At 36.4% G+C, this 24,401-nt stretch overlaps 1 protein-coding gene across 1 annotated transcript in view; it reads left to right on the top strand.

The window, feature by feature from the left end:
- The window catches only part of MBOAT2 (membrane bound O-acyltransferase domain containing 2), a 111,088-nt gene extending 91,837 nt beyond the window's left edge, over positions 1-19,251 (top strand). Inside the window, exons 8-13 of the mRNA XM_063314372.1 lie at positions 5,059-5,251; positions 6,888-6,991; positions 9,281-9,345; positions 10,631-10,763; positions 12,295-12,446; positions 17,941-19,251. Of these exons, the coding sequence (XP_063170442.1) occupies positions 5,059-5,251; positions 6,888-6,991; positions 9,281-9,345; positions 10,631-10,763; positions 12,295-12,446; positions 17,941-18,169 (876 nt within the window). The 3' untranslated portion in view covers positions 18,170-19,251. The remainder of the gene's footprint in view (positions 1-5,058; positions 5,252-6,887; positions 6,992-9,280; positions 9,346-10,630; positions 10,764-12,294; positions 12,447-17,940) is intronic.
- Positions 19,252-24,401: the final 5,150 nt, after the last annotated feature.

The raw sequence follows: 24,401 nt of genomic DNA, 5'->3' as shown, positions 1-24,401 counted from the left end.
CTCCTCCTGTTGGTTTTGTTAGGCGCATGATACAAATTTAAAATAATGTTGTCTATTTGCTAATTGCATGTTAACTGAACCTAGCCAACACTGTAAAGTGATTTATTTCATATCTCACTTCTATTATACCTTTTTACAAGCTATCATTTGTTGGTGCTCAAAGTGGTGTCAACTGTCTGAAATTATTGTCTATCTTCGTAAGTTTCTTCTTCTTATAGCTTTCAGCTATTCTTATATTCCTATGTTCCTCTGGAACAAATCCCCTTTGCTTCTGGCTTCATAGAAATATTTTTAGCTCTTGAACCCTTGCAGTTTAATCATCAGTATGTAGCAAATCCAAGCACCACAAGCTTTATTACACTTGGAAGATTTTACTGAACTAATTACACTTTCTGAAGAGGCAACCAAGCACTGAAATGGTTTAATTAAAACATTGTTTAATTAATTCAGTCATTAAGAGCCTGATTTAAGGTCCAGTAAGTTAAAATCCAGTTACCATCTTTCAGCTGATTTCAGCGGGAGGCTAAATTTTAGGTGCGAGATGTAAACTTGTCACTTAACTAATTTCTAGAAGAAGAAATACTGTAAAGCAGACACCACATGGTATAATATACCCTTCTCCAACTTGGTGCCTTCCAGATTTATTGGCGTACAACTCCTATAATTCCAAACTAGGACAATGAATTACAAGAATTGTAGTCAGCATATCTGGAGAGCACATGACATTGGGAATGGCTGGTTTCATTATGAATAATAAAGTTATTGCTTCATGTGTTTAGTTTATTTAGACCTCAGCACAGTCATGAATTCACTTTCAAACATTAAACAAGATGATAAAACACAACTTCCCATATAAATATTTTATTATTAAATATTAACATATCTATTGAAATAATGGTATATTAGAAATAAGGTATTTGATACATTCATTATCATGGCCATCAATGTTATTCATCCTACTTACAGAGAAAGTGAAATAACTACTTGCCCAGGGCCTTATGGATGAGTTCAGTAGGCACTAAACACCAGGTTTGTTGTATCCTGTTGCCAAATATAATGTATATACCCTTCATTTTTCTAACCTAAGGTTGACAGTATTTGACATAGAAAAGTAAAAGGGGGTAAGCCTCTTACATTCAACATTAAAAATGAAAACAAGGAAGCCAATTGCAAATGTACCTGATTTATTTATTTATTTGTTTATTTTACAATATTTAAAGCCCCCCCCCCCAACTCTAGGCAGGGTACAAGAGAGTCAAAGTGAAAATATAAGTTACAGCACAAACAATTAAAATAATGGTATCAGAAACAGTAAATAATCTTAATCACAGGTGCCATAAATGAATCAGCCTAAGGACTAAATGCATACTGAAACAAACTGTTTTGGCTTGTTTGTGAAATGCCAGTGGTGTTGGGAACATCTGTATCTCTCAGAGAAGAGTATTCCATAGAATGGGAGCTGCTACAGAGAAGGCGTGTCGCCTGGTCCACATCCCATGTGCCTCACAAGGAAGGGGGACTTTCAACAGACCCTTTGTTAATGACCAGACTGGACAGGCAGATTTAATTCTGGTAAATACAACCCAATGCATTGCCTTAAAGGACTTTAATGGAAATCTCTGGAAATCTCCTAGAAGCCAATGCAGCACCTTCAAGATATGAGTTGTTCTCACATGTCAGGAGTATCTAGTGAGAAGTATAGCTGCCACGTTTTGTATCACCTGTAGCTTTTATAGATGATCCAAGTCTTAACTCCAGAGGGAGGCTGTTTCACAACATGAGGATCACCATAGGAAAACACATCTCCTAGTTGGGAACCTTCAGCATCCCAACCAAAATGAGCAAATTGTACAGGTTAATTCCACCAGAAGGTGAACTTCTCCCAAATTTTAAAAGGGTAACATGGAAAGCCTTGTTAAACTTTCCTATCTAGAGCTCTCTTTTCTGAAGCAGAATGTAAATGCAATGAATGAAAAGATACATACATGCCAGCTCTCAGTTTCTCATAGGAAGAGCAATTAGAGTTACAAAAATAAGCTCTTTTCCCTTCAGTATGTAAAGTTTTTTTTATGAACAATTGTTCTTAAATTAAAACAATATTGACAAACTTTTACAATTCTATGATGTTACACTCCTAAATTCTCTCCATCAGAAAGCAAATGTCTTTTTAGAACAGCCAGGTATATATTTTATGTAAGATATGATATGGCATACTAAATATGATACATTTTCTATAAATAATTTAGAATTCCTAACAGATGGATTGGCATAGTGATTCAACAATGCAATCTGTGAAATTATTTATTGTGCGTGTGAGTGTTGTATACATGTGTGTGTATTAGCTTACTGCACTGCTATAGTTAGTACTTGGAGCTGTTTCGCTGATCCAATAATTTTAATTGAGCGAAAGATACTGGCTCTTATTAACTCCATATAGAGGCAAGAACTTCTTCAAATGAAATGTATATTTATAATTTTGGGGGGGGGGAATGTTACGCCAGCAGAAATTACAACAGAGGAATTATAGAACTGCATTACAATGTTGAGCATAGCAGAAGATACATAAACTGATAAACTTTCTGTCTAGCCTTCTGATAAAACTTATCTTCTACATGAACCTTGTTTCATTGTAAAATTGTATCACATGATTGAATTGTCTAAAATACCTCTTGTATTTTTGTTGCCATGGATTACTGACCCATAAATTAAGGCTCACAATCTTGACTTTTCATAAATTAATTGAAGTATCTTCTAGGATCAGTAATTAATCTTGAACCATGTCTCTGAGAAAACAGCTTCTATTCAAAATGTACTTGTTTAACCCTTAAAATAAAATGTTCTTCATTTCTTAAAAAAATATTTCTATGTGTACTGTTGAATTTTATTACCTATTTATAAATCCTTTCTGTTACATACTACCTTTATATAGTTGCAGTTGGACCTTTTGCTTTCTTTGCTGGATTTACCAGTAAAAGAGGAATATCAAATTAAAAAACTGTTTCTGTTTTAAACACTGCAGTTCCTAGTACTTCTGAACTAGAAATAGGAAGCCATATTGACAAGATAGGGTAATATTTTTGACCAATGTCCTCTAGTTTTGACATATACCTACAGTTTAAATGGGGTGTTATATTTAAATATAATATAATATAATATAATAACAATTTAGAAATATAGAATTTAAATGCTAAGGCATATACTGTTATTTGATACCCTGTTTATCTTGAAGATATTAAAACTCTAAAATACAATTTCATTTCCCTCTGTGATTTGTAAATTTACATATGATGGGTGGCCTTTTTGTTATTGTTGTTGTCTTCCTATAACACTCTTGTGTTAGGTATTATAATAAACCAAAGTTATGACTGAATGAAATTTTGAAAGAAGCAAATGTAGGAAATGAGAAAGGACATCTGTGGGTTGATTTGAGAGAGAGAGAGAGAGAGAGAGAGAGAGAGAGCGAGCAAGGCCTTAGCTTTGTCATAAAGGAATAGTCTTTATGCTACTTTAGAAAGCCTAATATATTTTGATGAAAACTTTCTTCAGAGGCAGAGAATTAAGGTTTTCTTTCCAAAGCATCTATTTCTTGTGCCTCTGAAAAAGTGTGTCTACTGAAGTTTATTTGGCTTCTTAGACTGTTACAAGAATTTTCATTATTTCAATAAATTCCATTTTCAGGTTTTGATTTTTTCTCCCTCTTGGGATTTGTTATTTTTTGTTTCTTCCTTAAATTGTCCTCCACACGGTTACGTGGCCAAGCTGCATAACCTTTTCTTAATATATTTCAAATACGTAGAGTCTCAGAGCGTACTACAAGCCGCTGATTAAAACTGAGATTGCAATTTAATGTGTACATATTTAGCATTAAATCAGACTAAGCCACTGAGATTTATTTCTGAGAAGACATGCATACATTTGCATCATGTGGTTTGCACACAACAAGGAAGTAAAACCGTATAGTTAACCAAATCACAGCATACGTAGGAATACAGGAATATCAACAACAGTAACAAAATGAATTTGTATAGCAAGTAGTTCCATTAAAAAAAAAAAAAGAACTGGCATCAGGATGCTAATAAAATTCCAGAAAGCTACAAATTACCAGGAGATTGGAGTGAAAGTTGTAGTTTTAGCATACTTACATTCAATTGTAAGAAATTCTAATTATTTATTTTTTCAAAGAACTATTACACTGACCAAGTTGCACATCATACAGATTGATATATCCATAGGTCATATTGGGTTTTTAAATTTTATTCTGTGGTTATATTTGTTGAAAGCTAATACATGGTCACATAGTTCCAAATTAAATGCGCTAAAATAATTATTATCTATTGCTGATATATAATGGCCTATCAAATATTTCCTGTATTACATGCACAGCTCAGAACTGAAATAGAAGTTTTTAAAAAGATATCAGGTAGTCTCGTAAAGGGTTGAAGAATGTAATCTCTGGTTGCATGTTACATAGCTGTATGTTTGTGATGTGATTAGGGATGTACAAAACTAACCTGCTCAAGAACAGAATGCCCGATTCCCTAATATGTGAGTTTTATGCATCCCTAAATACAATTAAGTCCAAAATGGCCTTTAAAAACAGATACTCCTGCATTAAGGCTAGAAATAATCTCCCCCCTCAAAAAAAACCCCCACATTAATCATGGTAGTTGTGATACTGAAGATTACATTGATTTCCTGCTTCTTGGTCAGCTGGGTTTCTAGATAAAATGCTTATCCAGAAGAGAGCTAAGGAAGCTGTATTATTTCTGTTAGCACATGGTTGAGTGCCATGTACATGAGAAGGATCTGGCCTTGGATTCCTGTGTTTCTCCTGTTCTTTTTCCTTTGACACTGTTGCAAGTAAACAGAAGTTCTTTTCATTTTAACCAGTTAGCCCCCTGTTTTAATTTCGCATTAGAAAGATAGGGTTTAAAGCCTATTTTATTTTAAGCTTGCAAGAGCAATATGCTTCATATATTCAACAAATTATAAATAATTCTGTTTAAAAGATTTATGAATCAAAGATACTCACCATGTCTTACGTTTTGCATGTTTCAGATAGCTGTGGCGCAGAAACTTGTAGTGTGTGGACTATCCTTATTGTTTCATATGACTGTTAGCAAAACTTTTCCTGTAGAATACAACATTGATGACCATTTCAGAGCAACAGCTTCATTTCCTACAAAGGTCATCTACCTATACCTGTCGCTAATGGCTGCCAGACCGAAGTATTATTTTGCATGGACTTTGGGTAAGTAGTTTGGGGGGAAGGGAGGGGATGGGTTCTTCTACAAGTTCTACAATATAATGCTTAAAGAATATGTTTAATGCAGTGCCCCCCTGTGGGGCAAGGAAGAACTATGTTCCAAGGAAATCTTTTAGAAGCACACGTTTGTTAAACAGCAAATACAGTGTTTTATTAGGTGTTATCAGCTGCAACTCACATTTAAACATAGAAGTGTTATATGTCATCTATATAGTGTGGTAGTTAAGCAGAGTATCTTAGAAAAGATTGCTCATGATACACAATATCATCCTTGCTTTATTTTGATTCTGTTTGGGGGCCTTCAGTTGAGATGATGACTGCCATCTTAACCCAGGTATTAACCCAATAATTAATTGTTAATGATGTTTTAAAAGTTGGATTTGCTTTGTTTAAATTTACTCCAAAATGTATACTTAAATTGTTTTGATAATCTTATTTTATATGCATTTAAGTAGACTGCAGGAATTTCTTAGTAGATGACTTTGAAATCTATTTTTAAAATAGTGTGTGGAGTGGAAAATGAGTCAAAGGCTGTAATGAATCATAGTTAATTTCAAAATTGGTAGTACTAATAATCTTACTGTTTTTCTCAGCTATCTGTATCTTAATTTGATCCCCCATTACTATCTTGAAATTAATGTTGTGCTCATAATCTTGGAAAATGGAAATAGATTTTCAATGTAATTCTGAAAGTAAAGAGGTATTGGAGCACATTTTTAAAAAAGGATTAATTTTTAATGTTTTAATATAGTTGCATATTTTGACACTAAGGCCACTAGGGGTCAGAAGCGTCACAGTAGGCACTGTAAATAACTACAGTAGTTGAATGGGACCTATTGTATTTGTAGTTAGGGTAGCAAAACATAGAAAGAAACAAAAATGATAAAAACTATGCTATCCTACTATTGGGTAAAGATTGGTGATTATCTATTTAAAAATAATTTTTAAAGGGTATTTTCTCTTTTTAAAAATGGTCATATGAACCATATGATTTAACGCTTTCAGTTATCTTAACTTCTAGGAAAAGAAATCCTCTAATATTTTTATAATTTACTTTTAATATTAAAATGTTGCCAACATCTATATTGTACTGAGAAGCCCATAAACTATGTATGTGTGGATTCAAATCTGGCTTTAGATTCAGCAAGAGAAAATAGTTATAGTATTTTTTAAAACATTCAGTTTGAAAGGTACTTTTCATAATTTGTGTTCTATGTTGTAGAAATAGTGAGAAATCGAGTTTCCCTGGTATTTGGTGTTTAATGAGAGTTTCAACCGTAGCTGTCCTGACTAAGCAAAGACCACGCTGAGACGAGGAGAAAGTCTCTAGTGTTTTATTTACTGCTATTGTAGACAGAAAATCCTACCAAACAGAAGAAGCGTGGGAAAACCCAGACAGATAAACCCCAGAACTGAAGGCGGGTCTGTTCTGGGTTTCTTTGAATGACAGCTCAAAGTCTCTAAACTACGCTTTTCCCCCCTTGGATAGGGACCTCCTCCTGCTCACCATCTGTACTCATGACAGTAGCTGCAAAATAGACTTTATAAAGTTCTCTGTGAAAAAAAACTTTGCTACAATTTATATTTTTATAACTTTCTACACTTCCTTACTTTTTTGCAGCAGAGGCAATTAATAATGCAGCTGGATTTGGCTTTAGAGGCTATGATAAAAATGGAGTCCCACATTGGGATTTGATTTCAAATCTACGAATTCTACATATAGAGGTTAGTACATAACCTTCCAAATGTTAAGTTTGGGGATGTTATTTACATAATATAGACAATATTACTTTGTTATAATGTGTTACAGTGATGAAATGAACTTAACATGACCCAGAGATTCCATAACCCTGGTTGCAATGATATATTAAAAAAAGGACCAGCCTCCTGGTCATTGTTCCTCCCTGTCATCCACATCTTTTTCCTTTTGCATCTGTTTCTTCTTATCTTTCTATTTCAGTAGAGAAAATTGACTTTTCTTCCCTTTCCTTGTATCTTCTGAGTAGAATGAGTAACATTTATATATAGAACATCTCTATATAAAGGCATTTTCGTTTATCCATTCAATCGTATCTAATTCTTGGAGACTGCCTGGACAAATCCCTGCAGTTTTCTTGGCAAGGTTTTTCAGAAGTGGTTTGCCCTTGCCTTCTTCCTAGGGCTGAGAGAGAGGGGCTGACCCAGGGTCACCCAGCTGGCTTTGTACCTAAGGTGGGACTAAAACTCACAGTCTCCTGCTTTCAAGCATGGTGCCTTAACCACTACACCAAACTGGCTGTCATATAAAGCCATAGTTGTATTAATCTGTTCCAATGAAAATGTAGTTTTCTGGCACATTAAAGACTAAAAAATGTATTATAATAAAATTGTTATGCCTTTAAGGTGGCAGAAGATGTTTTTTGCTCTGTGATGTAGTAGTTGCGGGCTAATGCTCTCACTTAGCATGAGGCATCTAACTTCTGAACTGTACCTCCTCAGCTTTCAGATGCTTGTGCAAATCAAGTCTGTCAAATTTATCCTTTTAGAATCCTTATGTTGGAATTTCAAGAATACAGTTTTGATCTGAAGTGATTTTCACAGTGACCAGAGTGAAAGTGGAAAAATTCTGACATTGCCAACTTCTCACCTCTCATGAGATGGCACCATAAACCCCTTGTTTGAGATAAGCCTCATAAAAGAGCACAAGTGCTATGTTCCTCAGCATCTTCTCAATTTCCACTGTAATCAAGTCCACTGTAATCAAGAGGACTCTCAATTTGTCTTGGGCAACAGTGATTTCAGGCAAATCTACTATCAACTACATCTAACTAAATTTTTAAAAGAGCATTGTTTCCTTTTCTTTATTCTATGGCCAATTCTCTGTTCTTTTAAATTCTACTTGCTCAGCAATAAGAAGGCACCATACATTTACTGAAATTAATGATGAATATAAGAAAATTCTCCCCTTATCATATGTACACACTCTAAGAGGCAAGAAACCCCTTCCTGTGAGTGTCATGAGCTGCTTCTAGTCTGTTGGAGACAGTTATTAGAAGGATTAAGGTACAGACTTTTCAGAAGAATCTGTTGTGCAGAAGACCTGCACAATCAGTGTTTTCACACAAATCATATGACCTGAAGATAGAAATTTGCCCTCCAAACCACCAAAACCTCATAAAAGCAACATCTACTGGAAAAGAAGGAACATGTACTTCAGAAGTACTTTTCAAATAACATGTGGTTCATTCTTTTTAAAAATTAAAAAAGAAACATGGAGACGCCTTGAGAAGTCAGAAGAGTTAATTTACAATTGAAATTATTAATACCTAAAAGCATCTATAGCCTCTTGAAAAAGTTTATTTCATTTATCATTCTATAGTATGAAACCACTGCACTTGGCCTCGATTAGTACATTCACTTGTTAATGGTCAAGAGCATGCCCTACCACCAATCACCTTCTCTAGCCCTTATTCATTACTATCTCAACTATATATTTCACCTTCCTATTTCCCATCAATGCCCTGTTCAGTTCTTTCTTTTCCTTTACAATGTACTAGGCAAGATTTCAGATCTAGCATATTATTATAGGTCCATTTACCTATAATTACGAACTATATTATACACAGTACACTACATACTGTGTGAATATGACTTTTTTATTGTATAGAATACAATCAATGCTTGGTTCCCAGCCTGATAAAGATAGAAGATATGGCTAGCAGAAAGCTAGCTGCAACTTTCTTTGTTATCAGTGAAAAGATCTGCATCCTCCCTGGAGTACTGGAAAGCTGTTAGAAAGAAATAACTAAAAAAGTCTTTGCCATAATAAATTGGGATAACTTAATTTAAAATGGGAAATCATCCAGTTGCTGAAATTCTTGTTACCCAATCCCTTTCATGTTAGTAAATCTTGCTAAAGAAGACTCTGTGAGAATATTGCCTGGAAAAAAAATATTTTTGATTTAAGGCAGCCTGAAGTGTACAGAGTTTACATTTGGTTTTCTGAAATTATACAATATTGCATTCATGTTACAGTTTTCAACAAGTTTCAAGATGTTTCTTGATAACTGGAATATACAGACAGCGCTGTGGCTCAAAAGGTACATTGAGTGATTGATTGATTGATTGATTGATTGATTTACATCCCACTGTAATCAAGAGGACTCTCAGCAGCTTACTTATACTCTTGCTGATAATTCTGTCTTACCAACCTATCCCAAAGATTTGGGGATAATAGTTTTGACTAATGATGAAGGTTTAGGCTGAATCCATTCTGTTTGATTACCCATTGTCCCTTTGCCTTTGCTTCCTAATTTCCAAGGCTGGTACATGTTATGTTGGTTCCTAGCCTGATAAAGATACGAGATATGGCTATGCAGAAAGCCAGCTGCAGCCTCCTCTGTTATCAGTGAAAAGATCTGCATCCTCCCTGGATCATTGGAGAGCTGTTAGAAAGAAATAACTAAAAAAGTCTCTGACATAAATCAGGGTTGGAATCTCTAAGAACCCCTCAGAATGTACCCCCCTTTGGGCGCCAATTCCCTAATGACAAAGTTACTAGCACAGGCATAATGGTGTTCCATTCTCAAGAAGCACATTATTCCAGATTCACTGGTTTTGAAAGTTCTGCATTGGAATGATGGGCTTACTTCCTAAATGCATAGAAGAAATGTTTTGTGTCCCTTCTACCATTCTGCAACTCTTTGTGCTCAAGACTCTGTTGAAGGTCAAGGAACCATCCTAACAAAGTGGGGTAGGATATGTGGGTTTGATTCAGGCAATTCTCCTCCCAATAGTCCCAGCACCTCATTCTGTCTTGCTCATCAGGACCACCTGACTTTCTAGAGCAACTTTTTGGCAGTGCACAAGAGACAAGTGGGGAGAAATTCTCTGAATTTTGCTTACCTTATCACCCATTAGGCCATTAGTCATGATGTTATAGTCTACTATTGATTATTGACTTAGTATTATTATATTATATTATATTATATTATATTATATTATATTATATTATATTATATTATATTATATTATATTATATTATCAGCAGCCATGTTTTAGATAGTTAATTTAGAAAATGTAGAGATAAAGCATTTCCAATAACTTTCAAGTGTTTCAAAGTCCAATAACTTTTAAATGTTTCCAATAACTTAAATTTCATAGAAAAATAACTTCTTAAAGACCATTTTATAACCTGAATTAATTATCAGATCAGTCAGTTTCTTAATAGTATATTTGTAAACTTGGCAGCATTGATTGCCTTGCACGCTGCTTGAAACTTTCAAGGATTTTAAAAAATATGTTATTTCTGGCAGGCCTCAGTGTTGCAGAAATGCACTTCCTTCTTGTCTTTCTGTATGATGCATTGTCTTTTTCAACTTTCAGAGTATGCTATGAGCGAGCCTCTTTCAGTCCAACAATACAAACCTTTATCTTATCAGCCATTTGGCATGGGGTATATCCTGGATATTATTTAACATTCTTAACAGGGGTACTAATGACACTTGCAGCACGAACAGTAAGTATCACTTATTTACCAGTAAAGAGTAGTTGTGTTCTTTTTTGAATTTTGTATGAATTCAAAACTTACTTAGTGTTTATTTTTAAAATCTTAAATTGGTTCTTTATAAAAACAACAGGAGACCTTGCTTTATAAAAAAGGCTTTTGAAAATCATTGGATTGTTTTATGGCATTATTTGCCATTATTTATAGATTCAGTTTATATGGCTCTGGGCAGTTAACTTCAGGTTAAACCCAAGATATCAAACAAAAACTAAGAACACTTTTTGCCTGAGGCTGCTCACACATCTACCTGAATAATTCCTTAAATATGAGCTCATGTAGAGACCTGGCCCAATGCCTCAGGGAAGAACCAGGTCTTCGATACCTTACAAAAGACCAGCAAGATTGGGACCATCTGGATCTTGGGGGTTATGCTGTTCCACAGGGCAGGCACAATGACAGAGAAGGCATTCTGCCCCCCCCCCCCCAAGTCTTGAGTTGGCGTGGAAGAATACCATTAACTAAATAATTAACTTGAAACTGAGCTGTACAAATGGAACTACTGGATTAGTTCCCAAAAATTTTAAGTCACTTTGAAAGAAAAATGTATTTGTGAGTGGTCTGAATCCCTTCAATTCCTTTAGAAAATCCAGCCCATTTGCCCAATTTTAGAATTGATATTGTCCTGATTACCAGGAAACACACTGAGACAATGACTTGGTCTCTAATATTTATTAGTAGTACTTAACAAGAATCCTAACAAACTGAGGAAGCGTGGGAAAAACCCAGCCATATAAACCCCAAAGGTTAAGGCGGTCCCGATCTGTGTCTCTTTGAATGGCTGAACAGTTCCTCAGTGCTACACATGCGCTTGACAGTCTGGGTGGGAGCCCCCTGCTCGCCATCCTTACTCATGACAGATATGGGACTAATATTTTGAGCAGAATTTTTACTTGGCACTGCCAGAATAGAACATTTGTTAATAAGCTAACAATGATCAGGTAGCAGAAAATGTCATACAGACATAACATACAAGCTCCTGTTTGTTCATGCTGATGGAAATCAGTGCTAATACAGCCACTCCTTGTTTAATGCCTGCCTTGTTTAGTGACCAATTGCAAATATGACATAAATAAATAAATAATTTCCCTACCAATGCATGCATTTACAACCAAATTTCTGCACTTGACAACAACGTATGCCTGAATGAGAATAAGGCTGGTGTTGCTGCACAAGAGAACTTGATCTAAATGAGACAGCAGCAACCAGTGATCTTCAAGAATAATATGACTTGTAAGAATAATATCTTCTATTAGAGCCAATCACCATGATTCCAAAAGGGAGAATCAAACTGCAATTCTACTGTTGAGAGGTTCATAGCAGTTATCTTACTTAGAAAAGCACTCTGATTATTGGATCAAGTTAATGTGATTGATTTTTTTATTTAGCTGCCTCTAGATGTAGCTTTTTGTAAGATCTGTATAGATACTACCTGTTCTATAAAAATGTTCACTTATTAATTAAATGTCTCTCTCTTTAAATTTAGATTAGAAAGTACATTAGAAATTATTTTATTGATTCTCCAGCCATTAAATTATGTTATGATATCATGACATGGATCGCAACTCAAATAGCAATAAGTTACACAGTTGTCCCATTTGTACTTCTCTCCATAAAACCCTCTTACATATTTTACAGGTAAGGTGATACTTTGTCTTTTTTCAAAATGTCTTTTTTCAGCCATGGAGTATCTTATTCTGACAGTTCTTCTATCTCAGAAGATGAAATAAAGAAACTTATAGAAGCTGAGAGACAATATTCCCAATTGTGAGGATTAAATCTGGCAAGGTCAGAAGCAAACATCCTGAGACCTTTACATTAAGGCACAGATGGAAACTCTGCCTTCTGCCTAAACATGTAAGGCCCCAGGATGTGGCACAGCATATATGGGAGGAAGAGAGACAAAAATTGAATCTATCTGCTACTATAAATGCACCTTGAAATTTGCTGGATTTCATCTTAGCAGTTTTCTTAGTTCTTGCAATAAATATATCAGAGACCTGTATGCTTGAGTCACTGCTTACAAGGCTTCTAGTTCATCTTGGTCAGGAGAAGTCTAATACTGGTCGTGTTGTTCATGAAGTTGCTTATTTGTTTATTATTGAAGACTTTTTTTTACAAAATTGAGGAAGTTCCTTCTTCACATATGATAGTCATAAAGCAGAATATAATGGCAATAATTGATTTCAGGTTTCCCTCTTCATCATAGGGCTGAGATATTAACAACTGGATTAGAAACATTGATTTCTGTCTCAAAACTGCAGTCCAGTCCAGCATGGTACTTTCATCTGCAAACCTGTTTAAAGGGAGGGGGGATGTCTTTCTATCAGCCTTCATAAAGCAGCTGCATGGTGTACATAGAAGAAAAATACAAATTGAGATTCCAGCATGAAAGTAATTTTTAGTTGGCAATTATGCAGTACAAAAGGTGTGATAGAATTACAGCAGGGATTGAAAGAAGGGAACAGAAGACTCATGTCAGTATCATTTCTATTCCAATATTTGATGGAAGTTAATAAGCCCAGCGACATTGTTGAAAATGAGGAAAATTTACTGTATACCCAGAATATTTACTGTATAATTGTACCACTTCCACAAATTTAAGTAAAGATAATTGGTCATCATTTTCTGCATATAACATATTTAAATTAAGTGAAACAAATTTTATTAATTCTGACAAGTCTGTCTTATTAAGCATGCCAAAGGTATCAGTGCCAATTTAAAACTAGAGAAGATAGGAACATCCTTGATGAGTTCCACATTGTATTTTAATTACTGGTGAAATAATCGTATTAGTACTTACATTAGTGGATGGGTTAAGATAATAAATTGTAATCCAATAAATAAATTCTATGGGCAATCTAAACTTCTGCAGTGCTTGAGTAAAAAAATTGATCTGAACCATATCAAGTGCTTGCTCTACAACCAGTGTTCTAATATACATTTGTGTCAGTGTACAAGGCTATTCTATCAATCAGAAGTCTCATGTTTTCTGAAGCTTGACCCACTGTCATGATGCTAGGTTGTGCAGGATGAATTATTATGGGTAACACTTTCTATAATCTTCTCACCAATATAGCTTTTAAAATTTAACAGCAATATCAGGCATTAACTTGAACACTGGGTAGGATCCTTACCAGGCTGCAAAATTACATTGATACAAGCTTTATAATATGATGAAGGCAGGTGTTTATTTTCTTGAGATGCCCGAAATATTTCCAGAAATGGAGAGGCTACTTTCTCCTTGAATTTTTATACCATTTTGTAGTTACTCCATCTGGTCCAGGGGATTTTCTTGATTTCATCATATTAATGGTATCATTAGATTTCCTGTAATGTTAAGAGTGTAATGTTTGACTGTATACCCACATCTCTGAAATATTTATTTCGTTTAGAAAGCCATCTATCTGTTGTTAGCTATATCTACGTGTATGGAATATACATTTTTATAACATTCAAATATTTTAATTTAATTTGAATTACTGTAAGTTGTTCCAAAGGAATCACTTATTATTTTACTTGTTGCAGATATTTCAAATGAGAAACCACTGATTTCCCAGGGTTTTCTCCCGTTTCCAATACATTTGTTTGATTTGTTGTAAAATATATTGCCTCCAAAACATATAACTGATTCAACTAATTTAGTAGATCTAGAAGCAGGATATAATTTGAGTCTGTTTTGTGCTGTAGACTTCAATACTTCTTTTACTTATAATTCAAATGTTACCAGTGGGCACTGGCTATTATCTGACCATTTATTTATTTATTAATAAACAAAATTGCTCTAGGCAGCTTATGTGGAAAAAAATACAATAGAAAATGTCTGTGTGCCTTTGAGTCAGTGTTGACTCCTGGCAACTGCCTGGACAAGTCCCTGCAATTTTCTTGGCAAGGTTTTTCAGAAGTGGTTTGCTATTGCCTGCTTCCTAGAGCTGAGCGAGAGGGACTGGCCCAAGGTCACCCAGCTGGCTTTGTGCCCAAGGCGGGACTAGAACTCCCGGTCTCCCAGTTTCTAGCCTGATGCCTTAACCACTGCACCAAATGGGTTCTCTATAGAAAACATACCCAATAGAAAAAAAAAACATATGCAACATTAAAACACAACTGCAATGTGACCATATGAAGAAAAAAAGAATAAAGAAAGGTGGCAACATCAAATCAAATCAGGGGAAAGCTCTCCAAAACAGTTCGATCCTCAAGAGCTTTTGAAAGGCCAGTAAAGAAGTGATTAGTCTGATAACCAAGAGGCTGTTTCACACACTAGTGCTGTGACAGAAAATCAGCCCCTCCTTAGCTCAATTCTCTGAACGTGGAGATGGGATGTGTAGCGGTTTCATCCTGGTAGATCTAGATGATTGGGCCGAAACTGACTGGAGAAGGTGGTCTTGCAGATGTGCAAGTGCCAAGCCATAGAAGCTTTATAGGTCAAAACTAGCGCCTTAATTTTTTATTTTATTTATTTATTGCTCACATTTATATGACCACCCATCTCACACAAGGCAACTCTGGGTGGTGTACAACAATAAGATAAAAACAGTGAATAATAAAAACAATCATTATAAAAAGATAAAATGATCATTAAAAGAATATTGTAACAAAATTATAAAATCACTATAAAATATACCAGCCACATGGAGAAAGCAAGAATGTCAGTCATAGTGGAGCCATCTAAGAATGCCTCCTGTTCCCAAAGACCCCCAGGCTTGACAACACAACCAGGTCTTGAGGGACAATAGCAGGGAAAGAGCAAGCCTAATTGCAGGGAGGAGAATTTTCCACAAGGAGGGAGCCACAGCGGAGAAGGCCCACCTCTAAATGCAAGTTCCTGGTGGATGGAACCCAGAACATGCCTTCCCTGCTTGATCTAATGGGATGGGCTGATGTAATCAGGGAGAGGTGGTCCCTCAGATATCCTGGCCTCATGCCATGAAGGGCTTTAAAGGTCAAAACCAGCACCTTAAATTGGACCCAGAAGCAAACTGGTATCCAATGCAGCTTGCAAAGCAGAGATGTAATATGTGCTCTTCTAGAATGCGCTGCTGCATTCTTTACAAGTTGAAGCTTCTGGATACTCTTCAAGGGCAGCCCCATGTAGACCACATTACAATAGTCCATTCTGGAGGTGACTAAGGCATGAGTGACAGTGAACAGAGCCACCCGATCCAGGAAGGGGCGCAACTTTGTGCACAACACAAAGCTGTGCAAAGGCCCTCCTAGCCACAACTGCCACCTGCTCTTTGAGCAGGAGTCGTGAGTTTAGGAGGACTGTCTGGGGCAGTGCAACTCCGTCCAGCACCAAGGATGGCATAGTCCCAGAACCAGCAGAACCCAAAACCCAAAGCCACTCAGTCTTGCCAGGGTTCAATTGAAGCCTGTTGTTCCCCATCCAGACCCTCACAGCCTCCAGGCACTGGGATAAGGCATCCCTGGCATCACTTAATTCGCCAGGGGCAGAGATGTATAGTTGGGTATCATGAGCATACTGATGATACCTCACCCCATGGCGATGGATGAGCTCACCCAGCGGCTTCATGTAGATATTAAATAGAAGAGGGGAGAGCACCGAACCCTGCGGGACCCCACATAGTAGGGACTGAGGGCAGGACCTCTCCTCCCCAATCAACACTGACTGAAATAGATCCTGGAGAAAGGAGGCAAACCAGCACAATACTGTGCTGCCCACCCCCAATCCCCTGAGCCGATCTAAAAGGATACCATGGTCAATGGTATTGAAGGCCGCCGAGAGGTCAAGTAGGGCAAGGATGGATGCACTGTCTCCATCCTGCCTACACCAGAGATCATCCAAAAGCACGACCAATGCCATTTCCATCCCATACCTGGGTCTGAATCCTGACTGAAAAGGATCCAGATAATCTGCTTCATCCAAGGCCTTCTGAAGCTGTTGTGCAACCACCTTCTCAACCTCCTTCCCCAAAAAGGGGAGGTTGGATACTGGACGAAAATTGTCCAGAATGGTGAGGTCCAGCGATGGCTTCTTGAGGAGGGGGTAAACCAAAGCCTCTTTTAAGAGGCAAAGGAACAACCCCCTCACTCAAAGAATTAACCACCACCAGAACCCGCTCACACGGCACCCTCCAGGCCACTGTCACAAGCCAGGAGGGACATGGCTCTAAAGATCAGGTGGCTAAGCTCACAGTCTGAAGGATCCTGTCCACTTCCTCAGGTCCAACAGGTTCAAACCATCCCCAGATAAGCAGACAAGACTCCACCTCAGGCATCTCCTCTGGACTTGCAGTAAGGCCAGCATCCAACTGTGAGCAAATCCGAGTCATTTTATCCAACAGGTGCTGAGAAAATTCTTCTGCACGTCCCTGCAAAAGGTTCCCCAAGCTCTCCTTACCGAAGACTCGAATCCAATTGGCAACCAATGCAAGGTCTGCCAAACTGGCATTATGTGCTCCCAACTTTGGGAGCCCAAGGTATGCGGGCTGCTGCATTTTGATCCCATTGCAATTTCCAAATATTCTTTAAGGGCAGCCCCAAGTACAGTGCATTACAGTAGCCTAGGTCGGTTGTGATGAAAGCATGACTTACTGTTGCCCATGCTTTAAATCTATTCTAGGCTATGCTGAAATTAGTTGAATCTTTGCTTATGTGCAAAAACATTTTTTTGTCCTTTATGTTATTCCACCAACTATAGATCTTCCAACAATGAAGTATTAAAATTTCATCTCCCACTGATTAGGATATTTTTATCCTATCTCAATGACATTACTAGGGGTGTGTGGTCAGAAATTAAAATTGAACCACTGTTGAATTTCTTAACTAAACCACTGAATGTGATATTAAAAATAATCCAAACTATAGCATAATTCTACAGCTTTCTTCTGCTCCTCCCACACAGATAATGATGTTTCTGGCATTAGAGAATGGCTAAGTTTTCTCAGTATGAGATAATTGATAGGGGAGAAGGATAAACTGTGGCTATTTATTATCTTCAGGACTTAAGCTACAATCTGAGACATCCAAATAACTTCATGTATTTACACACACACACACATCCTAATAGGATGTATAGTACTGCTGGTCTTCTGACAAGTAGATAAATATAGATGTGTTGAAACATTATCATATAATGATCAAAGCTCTTGATTTCTATTTCTTTGCTTAGTTCCTGGTATTTCTGCCTCCATATTGCCTGCATTTTAGTGCTGTTGATGTTTCCAATGAAAAGAACTCAAAAAGGAAATAAAGAACAAGAAAGCATCCAGCCTTCATGGTCTAAAAAGCACGAAGAAGAAAAAGAAAAGAGAATTATGGGACATAATAGTTTTTCTGTGGCAAATAGCTTCAATCAAAGAAGAGAAATCACCTCCAGAAATACAGCAACAAAACAATGATTACAGATGCTATAGATGCTATATTTTATATTTTCAAGACCATTTATAGCACCTTTTAAAAGGGGTTTGTATTTGTCTGAAAAGATGGTTAGTAAGAAAAGAATGCTATATCTCTAGGGAATATACTAGTAAGATGAAAACAAAGCAAATTAACCACTCCCGTGCCATGTTCCTGTGGATCACGCCTTATATGGAAATATTACAATTATTTCAATGGGCACTCAGGACCAACAGCGTATGTCATTGGTGTGCCCCTGTGCTGAATGTACAGTGTAAATCCCTAGGCACTGTGGGGCTAGAAAGCAGTTGTGTCAGTCCAGAATACCAGAAGGAAAATATCTTGCATTGCCTTAAACCCTCTATCTACTGGAAAAGTAATGTTTCTAAATAGTATTTTCATGTTTAGGATAATATATTTGAAGTATAATTCAAAAGTAAGCTTTGGATTCTGAGGGACAAAACAAGAGAAATGGAAGCAGAAAACCATGCTGCCTGAAGGGAAAGGAGGAATTGCAACAAGCACCTCAGTATCTGGAGGGTTTTTTTAGGATATCAGATTTGTACAATGTAGAACTGAAAACATTGCTAATGCCAAATTATAGTTGGTTTGTCTGTTAAAAACTGTGGCTAAAGGAAAACCCTCTGAAAACTTTTTTTTAAATATTTAAAGTCATCCTTTCTAGAGCCAAATGTTTCAATTTAATTTTGCTCTTTAGGATGAGTAAGCTTTGCAGCAGCCATCACAAGATGTGCATGGAATTCCTGTTAAAGCTGTAGCTTTCCAATAAAATTCCTCCTCCTCCTCATACAGAAATCATTTCACAGGGCAATCTTAAGATAAAATCACTAGTAAAAATTGATCAGGTATAGAATTAGTGTGAAAAGGTGCTTATGATGGCCACTTTATCTTATGGTTATAATTCAGTTTATATTAAACAAAGAGTGAAATTGTTAAATTGGTACTGTCTAATTGAACTATGTAAACCCTGTAACCCAAGAACACCTATGGTTTAGGAAAAACTAAAGCAGGATTTCATATATGGAGATCATAGTGTAACATTTGATAAAACTTTCCCAACCAATTCTTTTTTTTTTTTCATAATTTTTAGCTTGAAAATAAATCAAGGGAATTGATAAATATTAATCACTTTCTGGTGAAAATTTATAATCGCTAAAAAAAATGTGCTAAAGGGCTATAATTTTCATTTGCTTGCTTGCATATCTGTTAGATTTTTTTAGTGAATGGAAATGATGTTATCTTTGAAATACACAGAAAATGACCCAGAATAAGAAATGAAAAATGGGATTTAATTACTATTAAAACAAGCTGATTTTTCATTCCTACTTTGTTTGATAACCTAAACATTATGCAGTGCATGTCCAAATATTTTATGAACTCAGAAAGATAGAATTAGCTCCTTGCTGCTGTCAGGGATATAGGAAAGAAAGGATACAGAAATTTCAAGTCATCGTAAATTTGACCTTCCAATGTGTCCTTCAATATAAAATAAGAGATAGGATATATGTCTTGTTTGGAGTGTTCATTCTGTTCTGTTATCTGCCTTCACTGAGAACTAGAGACAGGTGCATTTTGTTGGAGGAAACTGATGTGGGGTAATCATTTCCCTGGTAGAATGGAGTGTTCATTTGGAGAGCAGGTATTTGCACATTGAAAAGGGCTTTCAAGCTGATGGAAATGAACATTAGCATTAGCAGAAATAGGCTGCTTGTACCTCCTGAAATGACGTAAACACAAAAGCTCTTTTCGTTTATTGCAGAGCATGGATGGAGCAACATGCAAGTCAGATTTTATCATGGTTTTCTTTGTGCCAAGTTACCTCTCCCCCCTCAAATTCAGATACACAATGGAAGCTCTAGCTGTATATATGAAGTCTCCTCCATGCAGATGTTTGCACTGTATGAGTACTAAGGGGAAACTACTTCAGGTACATGCCATGGGATGAAGCTGGTTAATACAGTCTGCAGTGATACCTTGCTGTAACCACTTTCTATAATGACTGAACATGGCTGCCCTGTTACTCAGTTAACACTATATTAAAGACGTATGTGGCTATTCATGGTGAAGAGGAAGGTTTGTGTGTTTGTATGAGAAACCTGTGGGTTTGGTGCATTCTTTGCAATGGTGTTTCTGTTGTCTGTGCAAAACATGTCAACATGTCTGTCCTATTTACTAAAGATTAATTTTCCCTATCAACACTATTTCAAGAGAAGCTACTTCTTAGATACCAGATGAATGAAAGTTTAATCTTCCACACACAAACACGTATATACATATGAGCACTATTCCAGAATTTGCAATGAGGAAACTCATTTCCTGTGTATGAGATAGCCATTCATTTTGCTCATAGAAATCAGTGGAAACACTGAAAACTGGAAAAACCTGCCTTGTCCACTTTTTCCTGTTTCTATATGTCAGTCAAGTTTAATATTTGGGGGAAGAATAGCAAGTTCCACAATTTTCCATGACCTTTTTAATTTTTTTAACATAAAGACACAGGGATAGTGAAAATGAAGGATCAAGTGTTCTCATTTTCTGGCCTGTCTGTTAATAAGGGAAGCAAGGCCAAGCCTGCTGCTGCAAATCAGCCATGACCACCAAGCCCTGAAAAGAAACATGGAATCCATTTTGTAGTTTGCAGTTTCCCCTGACTATCAGTTGAATATAATGTTTGTATTTGGGTTCATGTAATGTACGAGCTACGTACTTGTATAGTATTTACACTGATAGAATTTGCAAAATATACTCTACTATCTAACACTCTCTTGTCTGATTACAAATTTTGAACCTAAATATTTTACCAAATACTTTCCTCTGGCACAAACAACTGAACTAGCTTATTAAGACAGTGCTTTTGTGCATAGTTACATGGAAGCATTCCTACTGAATACAATTTGATTTACTTCAGAGGAAGGAGTGTTTGGTATGTTCTCCCTTTGAGTTATTTATAAAAATAATAAAGGCAGGATATCAAATAAATAAATTTTCCTGAATTTCCTGGAAATGTAGGTAGAATGTATCCAGTCAATATTAAGGATCTTAATCCAACTAAAGTTGTAGCAAACAAAATAATGGGATGAAATGAGACTAATTTATTTTTGTAGGCTTGAAGCTAGGGAACAGAAGAAGAAAAAAAACACTTTTTTGTTTTCACTTTTAAATTAATTATAAATAGGAAGTCCTTTGGAAGTAAAGTGAACTTGACACGTCTCATAGTAAGTGCTCTCAGCCTCTGAAGAAATTGATAGATACTGCTTATTTTAGCTTTAGAAGTAAGATTTTGTAAGTTTTGACACCCTTTAGAAATTTGATACTTGCAAGTTGCTTGAATGGTACTTGTCATTTTCACAGAAGATGTTTATCTTTCAGTGTTTCTTACCTGAGAACTTTAATATTTGAGTTTTTATCCTTACCCACAAGGGAAATTACTTTTTCTCCCAGACTCACGTTTTGGGAACTATAATTAAAGCTATGCAAAGCACTGGCATTACAGGAGATATTGGTAGGATGGGGCACCTCTTGCTGAAGCATTAAAGTTAAAAGTTTAAATTAAAATTAAAATTTAAAGCATTAAAGAGAGCCAGTTTGGTCTAGAGGTTAAGGCAACAGGCCAGAAACCTGGAGTCTGTGGGTTCTAGTCCCGCCTGAGGCAGGGAAGCCGGCTGGGTGACCTTGGGCCAGTCTCCCTCTCTCAGCCCAGCCCACCTCACAGGGTTGCTGTTGTGGGGAAAATAGGAGGAAGAAGGAATATTAGGTATGTTCCCCGCCTTGAGTTATTTATAAAAAATAATAAAGGGATAGAAAATAAAGTAGCTGTGTCCTTTACAAGGTTCATGCAGCTGCTTTGAAAGCTGTCCCCAGTTGTTTGCATATAGAGGGAGATTCACAGAGAGCAGGAAGCTCAGTGGCTGCTTTAGTACAATACTTCCAACAGAGGTGCTTCATTTGCACAAACATGCTTTGGAGTCAGTAGTTGAAATGCTTAGCCTTAGCTATAGCCTAATCTGTTTGGCATAAACGGGGCTGGGGTGGGGATGACGACCCACCAGCACCCTCTCTGAGCTCCTTGAGATCCCACCACCAAAATTCTGTGGAAAAATGGCTGATACTCAGCAGTACAGTCTTCGGAAATGCAGGATGGAAATAGAAATGGAAGGACTCTGCGGTTCAAACCTCTTCAAAACCCCAAACCACCCAAAATCACGTCACAAAAATGTGCCCACTGTGCAATTAAAAATTAACCACATGACTTTTTTAGGGGACGTTAGATGGAAATAGAACATTTTCACCTTGCAAAGGCCTTCCACGTCCAAGACTCCAATATGGAAAAATGTCTAACCCATGACCTTAGAAAAACATCTTATTTCCTTACTATTAGATGACCTGGGAAGACTACTCTTACCATCTTTAGGGTTATTTAAATATAGATATATTTTAAAAAAGGAGTGTGCTCCTTTTTGGCTTCACAGCTCTGACTGATGGTAGCCTTTAAAATTTGCCATTTCTTGCATTACTATTATTAATTTTGGTGAAAGACAGCATATAAAGTTCACTATGGATACTGGTTCACCCAGTGTCGTTCCACACATTAGGACAGCCTGCTATGTGAAAGGAAAAATTGAGTGAGAATTTCGCAAGGCAAAAAAGATTTTTGTTTTTAGCCAAAATTCAAGTAGAAGGCACGCCTACCTCCTTCCATAGTAATTCCCAAGTGTACCCAAAAACCATTCCTAGGGAACTGGTCTAAAAGGCCTGGCATAGGGAGCCCTGGGTGTACAAATGGGTATCAACCTTCATAACCCTGGATATATGTAATAATTATTCTTCTGTAGTATGTGACTTCCATTCTGGGCCAACTTGAAAAAACTGGAAGCTTTTATTGCCCTTTGTCCTTAACAGGTTTCAGTCTTACTGTCACACCAACCTTTTTTTAAGTATATAAAAAAACAATTCACTGATTCAAATTCAGTCCCTGGGATAATTGTCTGGTTCACTGTAGCAATTTGACAGGCAGCTCAGACTCATCTTGGCTTTTCTGTTTCCATTGCACTTACTTGTAAAATCTGTCCCTCCTACGGCAGAAATCTCAACCTTTGTTTATAAGTGTGCATATCATGATTGCATCTGAACTCATCAGAAGGTTTTGTAGGAGGAACATTCTCCACCTTTGCTTTTCTTTTCAGTTTTGTCCTACCAGAGATGTGTATAAGGAATTTCATGTCCTTTTTCTTTTTTTGTGATTATTGATTCTGGCTAGTTCTCTGATATCTATGGTCTTAACAGTGGCAAAAAGGTGTCATGCAGATACAGTAGTATATAAAAATAATATTGAAACCAAACCTCAAGAATGTTTTCTAGCTCTGCAAGAATATTCCACAGGTACTGAGTGGAAACCAGCTACACCATGGACACAACGCAGTTACTAACATTAATAGAAATGTTATTCAGTGCAAAAATAGGAACGTGGAATTCAGTTCCTGTTTGGATACGTATTGAAGGGACTTTCCTCAGTTCGATGCAGAAACAGTTAAGTCCTTTTCCCCTCCAGCATCTTTTAAAGAGGAAAATATGCTTCAGAAGTGGGTAGTCGCAGTATTTCCTCAAATCGCCTTCCCCAATTCAAAATATAAAGACATTGTCCATGGGTTTCATTTTTATTATTCCAATCTCTCTATATTTTTAAAAAATTGTTATTTTTCAACAGATCCATAAAATTAGGTCTTGGTGTATGGTAATTTAAGATACCACTGTGTTAGTTTACACTGTGATGTGATATTTTAATAATGACTTATTTCTAGTTTTGTCTTGGAGATGCTACAATTAAGTAGCATACTGCTATGTTTTAAAGGTGTTTTTAACTTACCTATAAATGTTTTTCTAATTTGCGTATTTCAAATCTGATTAAACAGTAGCAAAATAAAGTCTGATTGTTTTTCTCTATATCGTAACTGTTAATTGTTATGTTAATTTAAAATGCCTTACAAAAAAGCTGTAATGTCCAAATGATAAGTCACTGGAAAATAACAGGAAATCTCTTAATTTCTACACTGCAGCAATATATAGTGAATGGAGCCCAGGAAATAAAAATTTTGAGATGTGATTTCCATAAAACTATATTTGAAATATAAATTGATAATTCATGTTTGGGATTTAATAAATAATACATTAGTCTAGATCCAACTGAGATAGCAGATGTGTAGCTCCAAGTGTTAT

Source organism: Candoia aspera, chromosome 1 (assembly GCF_035149785.1).
Source record: "Candoia aspera isolate rCanAsp1 chromosome 1, rCanAsp1.hap2, whole genome shotgun sequence".
Lineage (NCBI taxonomy): Eukaryota > Metazoa > Chordata > Lepidosauria > Squamata > Boidae > Candoia > Candoia aspera.
The sequence above is the reverse complement of the archived record's forward strand: the minus strand, read 5'-3'. Positions and strand labels throughout refer to the sequence as shown.